The 10,341-nt window shown below is 40.2% G+C and overlaps 2 protein-coding genes across 2 annotated transcripts; both read right to left on the reverse strand.

Annotated features, from left to right (window-relative positions):
• Window positions 1-817: 817 nt before the first annotated feature.
• Window positions 818-5,404, reverse strand: LOC306914765 (carbonic anhydrase 12-like). Its single transcript, XM_079491955.1, has 5 exons — window positions 5,278-5,404; window positions 3,766-3,861; window positions 3,599-3,677; window positions 3,332-3,495; window positions 818-1,263 (listed from the first exon to the last, which is right to left on the reverse strand). Exons 1-5 carry the CDS (start codon window positions 5,281-5,283, stop codon window positions 1,087-1,089), a joined length of 522 nt encoding a protein of 173 aa, XP_079348081.1. The 5' UTR covers window positions 5,284-5,404; the 3' UTR covers window positions 818-1,086.
• Window positions 5,405-6,178: 774 nt separating this feature from the next.
• LOC306915024 (uncharacterized protein) lies at window positions 6,179-9,570 on the reverse strand (the record flags this gene model as incomplete). The annotated part of the gene is made up of 4 exons (XM_079492270.1): window positions 9,344-9,570; window positions 8,909-9,026; window positions 8,755-8,781; window positions 6,179-6,429 (listed from the first exon to the last, which is right to left on the reverse strand). The coding sequence occupies exons 1-4, from the start codon at window positions 9,356-9,358 to the stop codon at window positions 6,179-6,181; spliced, it is 411 nt and encodes a 136-aa protein (XP_079348396.1). The 5' UTR covers window positions 9,359-9,570.
• Between the last annotated feature and the right edge of the window lie 771 nt (window positions 9,571-10,341).

A 10,341-nucleotide genomic window follows, 5' to 3' on the forward strand; every position in this document is an offset into this window, starting at 1 on the left:
AAGTAATGTTTATTCACTTCTTCTATTGTTGGACACTTGAAACACTTGGCAAGCTTGTCCCTTTCACTCATGTAGTCAATATACGTTCATGGAACACCGCAAGCATGCTGATAGAAATCACTTAACAATATAAACTATAGTAAATGAACAATGAATGGCAAAGCCAAGAATGGAATCAGCCTACCATCAGTCCAAACTAGGCGAAAATAGAGTACCACTATATTTTGGATAAACAATGTGCAGGGTATACCTTTCAATTATTTGAAATAGAATCCACCTGCTTTTGACACACACACAACAGGCTTTTATTGTCATATTTGTTGAACTTTTGGGAACACTTCACACGCTTGTCAGAGGCTAACCTCTGACAAGCCCATATCAAGTGTCTGGCTCAATTCCACATGGAAAAGTGCAACAAGATTGATTAAATGTGATGTTACTATAGGTCACAAACAGAAATCAAAGTTCTACATCATTGATTTTAATATATTTTATTAAACATATCTATGAATACAATCCTAAAATAAAAAACAACAACTTTGTAGTTGTAATACATTTACATTTGACCACCTTGTGACCAGAATGCATCTCAATACAACCCCCGGGGTGATAGTGATGCTGCAATCCAAGTTACATTTGAAAAATGTATAATTAAGTTATTTTATCAAATACATTTTAATGGAAGTGTTCACTTTACTTAAACATACAATATGTGAGGTCATCATTGTTGGATCCTGCTATTGCTAGTTAAAAGAGAATGGTGTCACAAAAAAGATAACATCACACTGGTGAGTGGAAGCACTGGTCAGTGATGCATAGAAGAGCATCGTGCAGTTGTGTGGGGGTAGGAGGGTCATACAAAGCTCTAGAGACTGTCTAGACTATAGAGCTTTGTAAGACCCTCCCACCCCAACGCAACTAGGACAAGTCAGTAGGTGACATGGAATAATAAGGGAGATGGATATGCGTATGCAAATAGCAGCAATTACTTAAACAAACTGTTTTCCTCCACTGGTTGTTCAACAACAATGTCACAGGTGGCAGTTGATTTTAAAATGATGAGGTTAGCGCCTATAACTCTAAGGTCTAAGCACTCCAGATCAGTAGGCAAAGAGCCAAGAGGCCTAGAGAGAAACACGTTTTGGATGATCCACTGGCCTGGGTTGTTACTGGCTGTGCCGGCTGAACGCCTCTGAAGTTGAGGGTCATCAGCTCTGATGAGGTGGAGTTGCCAACATGCACCATGGTGCTGAAGAGGTCAATCTGCAGGGAAGACATCACATCAGTTCATCAACTACAGCAGTGGTTCCAACTTCCCATACCTATTATCCCGAGACCCAAAAGAGAAATTTGCTCTCTCTCCGGTACCCAACCAGTGAAAATAGCCAATTTAAGATCACAATATGGGTCACATTATAGATCTGCTATTTTCACAAAAGTTTTTAAGATTTGAAATTATTAAATTCTTTTGAAAGTAAAATTTTCATTCCTGTTATTTTTGAAGATCTTTTGAATTAATATATTTCTGCGTCCCAAAGATGGGTCCTTGTTAGATACATTCTGATATGTTGTTTACACGTCATGTCAAGTTGGCCACTCCATCATATTCTGTTGGTCAACACATATAGAACTTTGGGCCCAGACCGTGTTCCATATAGGTCATATTTTGTCATCTTGCCCTTTTATCATCCTTTTACTCTTAGCCTACTGCCTGTTTACTCCGGGTTGTTCTCCTTATCCTATTTATGTCATGTCACCATCCACGTGCCTAATAATCTCAGCCCTATATTATCCTTTATATTATTTTATCATACTTATATTATGGGTTTCCTGACGCCAAGTTCAGATTTACTGTCTCTATTAGACTTTCCCCAGTCAAGTTAACTCGCATACTGAGAGGCCTATTTTGATTTGAGACTACATGTATTTGACCTTGATGCCCAGTGAGAAAGTAGATAGCCGGGCATTTCTCTGTTAAGAGTTCACAGTGCAGGGAAAGTTATCAAAAGGTTGCCTGGCAACGCCAGCGTCCACGCTCTCCCGGTTTGAGGTGACATCAATGATACCAGTCTCATCATCCATGTGCTGGTCCAATGAGTGCTCGACAACCAGCACCACTGTGGGATATTGCGGATATGAACTGTCTCAAGCCAATGAACTTTTTATCAACAACTGACGTCAGATGCACTATTAATGCCAGTAACATACTGTGAAGAGTTAGGTTCAGTTCGGATCCATATTGGAACAATTGAATACTCTAAATTATATTGATGTATTGTACTATTATTATTATTATTATTATTATTATCTGAACCATGTAGCACATTCTCTATGTAAATTGACTTTATTACCAACAAAAATTACAGTTAAAACCTGAAACTCCTCTCAGAACTTTATTTCATCTGTCTCCAAATCATCTTTAAGGTATCTTTCTATTTTTATGGTACCGTGACTGTCATTCAAGATTTAAAGGGCACTCCACTCATTTTTAAGGTAAATACAGCACGGTATTTGGTCTCCCTGCTGGGTTATTGAAGGTATATATTTACAGTCCTTTCTAATTAGCATTACAAAATAGATATAATTATTTTGTATCTATTAATTGATCCTTGGGTCGCCGGATTTTTATTTCCATTAGTCCTGACCCGGCCAACTACAGAACCTCCTATCAGAGCTGTAACATAATGTCATGATTTAAAAACGGTTGCATTATTATTGAGTGGTGTAAACCACTCCTACAACTGGCTTTTTTGTGCAGAAAAAATGAGCATGGTTGCTATGTTCAAAATAATTTCTGACGTAATTAAATCACACCCGGGTGAACTGGATGACCGTAGCAACCATGCTCATTTTTTCTGCACAAAAAAAGCCAGTTGTGAAATCACATCCGTAATTTCATTACGTCAGACATTACGTCAGACCACAGCTGATCATGCTATATCAAACCTTACACCACTCAGTTCACACGGGTGTGATTTTTTTTTAATACATTTTATCGCACAAATTTTGTAGCCCATTTTTTTCACCAGGTGCCAATGACTGCTGTGATCCTGGGCCCTACTCTCCCTCTGACAACCTGGGGAACGCCCCGAACTGAGCTCATGCTCCCTTCATTGCACAAGGAGTTAATGAGCTTCTTATCATCTGACAGGGCGGAAGGAACACTTCCAACCAGTTCCTTTGCCCTCCATCATCAGGCACCCGAGCTGACCAGGGGGAGGCAGTAAAAAGACCAGGATTACTGCATGTTTTTGTGAGGGTACTATACATGCATTAGGGACACAGGGAGAAAATGCAAACTTCACACAGATTCATGTAAAATCAAACTCACCAGATCTTTGCTGACTTTGATTGATTCCTTGAACACAGTCCAAACTACAGCTTCATTACATGTGGGGGTGGTCAATGAGCCGTGGTAGCGGTAGTACTTGGTACGATCCACTCCACTTAACAGATCATCCAGGGAAAGGCCAGCAGCAATGTCCGCACTGTGGTCTGTAGACAGATGCACTGACTGGTGAAGGAACTGCAGCTGATCCTTCATTGAATTCATTACAAGGTCAAATTTGAAGGGAAATTATGAAAAACAAATGCTTACCTTTCAGTGTGATGCTGGCCAAGTTGTCGGTCAAGGTCTTCCAGCTTGCAGGTGATGCAGTTTCGTTACCTGACATTTCCTGTTAAAGTGCAGTAAACACTGTATTAAACCACATGTATCAGGTCCCGTTATTAACACCTGATGTTAATGGAAATCCCCTTCTTTACCTCTATAAGGAACCCAAGAGCAGCAAGTCCAGTGGAGTCATCGAGAGCGAGACCTACATCCCCATTATGTGCGGCCTTGATATTGACAAGGTGCAACTAAGAGGGAGGGAAATAAAGAAATAAGTAAGTATGCAGGTCAGAGTGGTTTATTTTGAAGAACAAGGACGAGTCTCTATTCCCTTTACAATGCGCTACAGAGCACTGGGAGATGGATTGCTGAGGTGGAGCCACTGGAGCGAAAAACACCTACCATCAGCTCCCAGTACTTACCGGACGACTTAAGCGCAATACATGCTCCTTCCGAGGTTTATGGAAAGGGAGGAGATATAATTATGAATTTACTTAGTCAGACGTTCTGATGGGCGGTCTCAGAACATCTGCACCTCCAGATGTCCCAACTCTCCAAACTAGTTCAGAAAGCATAGCTGTCCGATATAACAGTTTTTTCAAGACGTCAGAAGGAGCATGTCTTGACCGTTAGTCACCCAAGCCGTGCTATTTACATTATAACTAGAACTGCGAGTGCCTACTTGCTTGTTGCACACAAGTAGGCCATAAATGGCCTACAAGTCATCGTTACGTCACCATCGATAACCAATTATACCCTGGCATTGGTACATATATTCATCACGTCATATGCTCATATGTCTACATATGTGTATATGTCTATATGTATGTATATGTAGTTTCTGAGTGGTTGGTGGTATAATGTGGTTACTTGGGTGGTTTGATGCGTATGTCGGGGCCAGCACATGTTATGACGTCATATGCTGGCACCAAGCTGACCGTGCAGGTATGTTTTCCGTCACGCTACGAAGCATGTGTCTATGACGTGATGAAGATATGTACCAATGTCCCTTAGAATGCACGTGATATGATGTCATACGGACATACGGAAGCTGACCGTGCAGGTATGCTTTCTGTGAATCGTGATGAAGATTATGTACCAACGCCAGGGTATAATTGGTTGACGATGGTGACGTAATGATGATATGTTTCAGTGTCAGGGACATACGCACATAGCACCTGACTGATAACATTACTTGCACGCTCTGCTTGCGCAAGTAATGAGTTGGTAGTGCCCGGGATCAAACACAGAAACTTGTAGTTCAAAGGCGAGTGCTCTACCGACTGAGCTACACGGACACCATACATACGATTTGACATAATATCAAAATTTGTAATACATAAATAAAAATAATATGTATTAATTTGAAACTTTGCAATTTGCCAAATATAGGCTATGATACGATAGTGTGGTTAAAAAACAGCCTAGTGGTCCAGGCGCATGCCACATGCTATATAGGCTCTGGCCTGACAGCGCGTCGCATGTTCGAGTCCCGTTCATGATCGACAACCTTTTAGATTCAATTTATTTATTTAGATTACATTTATTGTCACTGTACAGAGTATACAAATACTTTGCTGCATGTCTCCCCCCGTCTCTCTCTCCCTCTTTCCTGTCAATCTTCACTTGTATCTATCAATAAAGGCAGAAAAAAACGGCCATACCTCCATGGGGTATTGTTTGCCATCCACAGTGTGCTCTGAGCCGCCGACTGAAGAGCCATTGCCCCAATGCAAGTGGAACTGCAGGCTGTCATAGGCCTCACCTAGACCACCTCCTGAAATACTGACCCCACTAAGTCCTACTTTGACTGTGTGTGTGTGTGTGTGTGTGTGTGTGTGTGTGTGTGTGTGTGTGTGTGTGTGTGTGTGTGTGTGTGTGTGTGTGTGTGTGTGTGTGTGTGTGTGTGTGTGTGTGTGTGTGTGTGTGTGTGTGTGTCCGGGGTGGGGGACAGGAAATGTATTAACATCTTGTACAGTTATCATTCTGTAGTTGGACAAACAACATTCAAAACACACAAGAGGAAGGTAATTGTCAGGTACTACTGTATGTATGTGTACAGATTGAAGGCACTATACGGGAGGTTAATCCTCACATGAAAATGAAGGCAGGGAAACACAGGAGAGTAAGCGTGTGTGTTCTCCAACTATAAACAATTAATTTAGCCCAATGACCATAGGTATACTGAACTACAATTTTGAGGTATTTTTACTTGAGCATAATAGCATTTTATTTATTAAAAAAAAGATAAATCATGACGGGTAAGATACCCAGCAGAACATTAAATAAAGTCGGACCCAGCTTTACCAGCTGCAATGTTTATGATGAATAGTCTTAATTAAAACACAGAGAAATGGGTCATTCTGCATAAATTAATGCTTGGCATTGTTCCACAGTATTTAAAAAAGGTATGTCGGGTGGAAACCTCATATCTCCAAAACTGTCACTTTTCAGGATTAAAATTAAGATTAAGATTAAGATTAAGATTAAGATTAAGATTAAGATTAAGATTAAGATTAAAGAAAATTAGCTGAGGCTTTTGATGCTTTTGTGTGATACTGGGCGTTAATCTACGAATATAGACATAAGAAGTTTCTGGGACAACAACGAAAATGTCTCTAAAGCTGCCGCCTGCCGCTCGCCTGTTAAGCCGCCAACGTTGGTGATCTTTGTCATTGACGAGTTGCTGTCAAAGTTGGTAAAGTTGAAGGCTCCCAAATTGGAGTCGCCGGTGGCTGATGCCGAGACGATGTCAATGGGAGACTGCCTGGTACCATTACAATGACTCGGAGCAATGGTCGGCCAAATGGAATAGTCTAAAAGAGCACAAACACAAGAGTTTCAATTGGTCAAGCAGCATAGTGTTCATTGTATTAATCACATTAAATCCCATATGGTTGAGCGGAGTCCCTCATGGTCTTTTCTGTTTTTAAGTTATTGTGGGCAAAGCTTTCGCTAGCCTGCCCCAGCCCGTGTGATTTCTGGTCTATTGGGGCTTTAAAAGATATCACGACATATCTACAGTTGTGGTTCCCAAAGTGTGGTCTGACTGGGGACCCCCTGGGGTCCTTTAGTGGGTTCCTGGGGGTCCCCAGTAAAATGCATTGATTGCATTGAGTGTGTCATTTAAAGGACCACTTCACCACTTTTCTCTCTTCATATAATTGGTCCTCACTAATGACACAATTTCTTCCTACTCGGTCTGTGTCTCATAGGAGGGCAGTGTGCAGTTCAAAAACCCGTCAACCAATGACATCATCGATGGGGAATCCAAGCTAATATGTATAAGTAGTTGTAGGCTTTCTATTCTATGTGACATTGGAAGCCGTCATTCTCACGATAATATAAATCTAAATCTTGTTTAAAAAAGCCCTCCATTTTTGAGGGGCGCTATCCCCTCCTATGTCCAGTTTTGACATTGTTTAAAAAGCAGGTGGCTTGCGCACATCCAGTTCCTGGCTGGTGCTGGATTAAAGTAAGTACAATGCAGAGTAATGTACAGTTGGGTGCCACCGATATTGTCCCTTATCATTTGACCCATTTAGGCCTGACCTCAAAATTTTAAAAAATCCTTCTAAATCCTCCAGTTTTCTGAAATAAATATTTTCACGATTTTTCAAAAATAGCAGACCTACAAGCTCGTAGCGCGCCACTCGGTGGCGCAAAGCGGCACCCGCAAAGCGGGTGCCTATGGGCGATAGTTCCAAACATTGCTGCTATGGCTGGAACTATTCCATTGAGATAGAATGAGCACTTCCGCATTCCATTGTTACAATGAGAGTCAACGGGAGTGTCATTACTCTCTTTTATACTATACTCTGGTACAATGAAGAGAAGAGAATCCGCACACAGGTTTGCTCCAATGGTGTTCTTTTATTGAGACGCCATGATAATATACACGACGTTTCGACCGCAGGCGGCCTTCATCAGGTGATAAGTCTTAGTATGTGACAACCTCCCTTTTAACTAGGTCGTCACGTCACGTGACTGATGTTGACTGGGTAGGTAATTTACAAACACCAATGACAATACATATGACAATAAGTATTCCTATGACAATAAGTAACCACCACCAATAGTACAACAGTTTCAAAACAAAACAAAAAACAGTTTCAAGAGAACTTGTTGGTTTTTAGTTTGTTGCAAACTGATTTAATATTTTTTATATATTTTATAAATATTTTTTATATATTTTATAAATATTTTTAATATTTTTAATATTTTTAATGTTTTTAATACATTAGAGATTTTGCGATTTTTTTGTTTTTAAGATTTAAAAAAAGGCTTTTGGTACCAAAAGTAGTTTACAGTTTGGGCAATCTGCTCCAAAATAGTGTTAGTCAGAACAATAGGACGTATACGGGCTCTGTCAGTTTTGACATTGTCCTAACACAAACATTAATGCCATTGATAATGAATGGACAGTTTTAAGGCATTGTCCCAACACAAACATTAAATGCCATTGACAATGAATGGCCAGCTAGCTTTCCTTTGAGTGTGTGTGTGTGTGTGTGTGTGTGTGTGTGTGTGTGTGTGTGTGTGTGTGTGTGTGTGTGTGTGTGTGTGTGTGTGTGTGTGTGTGTGTGTGTGTGTGAACACAAACATTGCATCATCACAAACATTGAAGATGATGAAGGTGATGTGCAAATTCTAATTGGCCGGAATGACATGATGTATTATGATGATAAGAGCGCCCCTGCACTTCACACGGGTGTGATTTTTTCAGAATCGGTAGGACGTTCAATATGAATGCAGAATAGGCCACTACTAGACCATAATTGAAAAGTGTATCACATTGGCATAAACGTTTCTGGTGACCGCTGTGTAGGCTATATGTCGGTAGAAAAAATATATATTTGTTTGTGTCAAATAGGTTTGTATTGAGAACAGATTATAAATTGTTACACAAACGTTATGATATGAAAGCACAAATAGAATTTTGACGAAATGTCCATCACAAGGTGATGATAGACCATACGCCGGGTGAAGACCCCCGTTTGGGGTCCTCCTCCTTTGGATTGTGGGCTCGGATATATGCACAGCGGGAGCGCATTACTTTTTTAATGCACAGTGAACGCACGTCAAGAACCATGCGGTATTTGAGGAAACCTATGCGCAAATTCGCAATGCAATGGACTTACTGCAATGTGGAAGATGGTAACACCAATCTGCGGGAGAAAATAACAAAAACAAAAGGCTTATTATAGCCTGATACGGCCATATGCATATATGCAACTAAATTACGAATAGCTATAGGCTATTTAAAAAATAAAACCAAACACTTTAAAAGCATACCGACTGAGGCCGAAGCTCTTTCTTCTTTGACTACAGCCCACTGAGGCCAGTCATCCGCCTTGACTACAGCCCAGCTGGACACGAGAGCGCAAGAAACTAACACAAGAAGCCACTTCATCTAAAAAGAAATGGACAGAAAACGGTGACTCGGTGAGTGACAGGCAGCAATTCACGTCACTGACTCAAATCAAATGCACAACTGAGATGAAATGATCACTGGCTGCAGCCAATTAAGTGATTCAATTGGCTAATGGCTATCAGTGCACTTCTTTCCCCCAAAGTTATCCCTGCATTGATCCCTCAATATCTGGCCATGCAGTCACCGTTTTTGATCAAATTGTCAAACGTATGGTGCAGCTATATGGCTAGCACATTAACTAGCTTAAAAAAACGCAAATAAAAAAACACACAAAAATAAATTAAAATGCTTCTTACCTTCACAAAACACATGTCGCCTTAAAGTTCTCCTTGGGGAAGGATCAGCTCCTCTTTTATTCTGTTCAGCTAGCTTGAGCACGCCTCCATCACCCCCTTTTCAAGTTCAAGTTATGTGAACAAGTTTTTCATGTAGTAGACTATAGGTTGGGGGAATCTCTTTGGAATTTTTAACTATTTTTAACTAGCTGTCTAAATTAACTTGGTTGTCAAAAGATAATTACAGTACAGACTATCTGTGTGATATATAGCCTATAGGGAGCAGGTTATACTTGTGAGAGAGCAGTGGGCCAAAGAATTTGACTGAGAGCAGAGTTCATCTACATCATTGATTTAAATATATTTTATTAAACAAATTAGGTTATACAATCCTAAAAAAGAAAAAAAGTAGTTGTAAAACATTTACAAATGTAAAAATAAATAAGTGTTTTTCATTATGCTTACATTATGTTTACATAGTACACGAATGTAACAGGGAAAGAGAGCATAAAATATTGTCATAAATGATGGTGTCCACTTGAGTAACATCAGTCCTTCATTACAGTCCTTCATTACACCAACAGCACAGTTCTAGCAGAGATCTTCATTATCACCTGGATTACATTGTGTGTGTGTGTGTGTGTGTGTGTGTGTGTGTGTGTGTGTGTGTGTGTGTGTGTGTGTGTGTGTGTGTGTGTGTGTTTGTCCACAGTATTGTGCTTAAAAACAATGTGGACAAAATCAAAGCTCTGCAAGGAATGGATGGAATAAACTGTAACCAGTAGGTTCAACTACACTTATCATGCTGATTTAACTGGGAGTGGTCTTGTGAGGTGCATCCGTTTAATGTTACTTTGTGCGTGCTGTTCGGTTACTGTTTGACTAAACATTACAACTAGCAGGGTGTGCGATCTAAGGCTAAGTTACTATAGTGTTATCTAATTTCATGCTGCTATGACTAGCATCCTGAACCCAGTATGTTGGCATACATCTAGATTGAATCCAACTGCTTTATTGAG

Source organism: Electrona antarctica (assembly GCF_951216825.1).
Source record: "Electrona antarctica genome assembly, chromosome: 22".
Lineage (NCBI taxonomy): Eukaryota > Metazoa > Chordata > Actinopteri > Myctophiformes > Myctophidae > Electrona > Electrona antarctica.

Coding starts and splice junctions, on each gene's coding strand:
- LOC306914765 (XM_079491955.1), bottom strand. Junction 3,678..3,765: donor CTCTTGGGTTCCTTATAGAG/GTAAAGAAGGGG, acceptor GCACTTTAACAG/GAAATGTCAGGTAACGAAAC. Junction 3,496..3,598: donor GGCCAGCATCACACTGAAAG/GTAAGCATTTGT, acceptor ATCTGTCTACAG/ACCACAGTGCGGACATTGCT.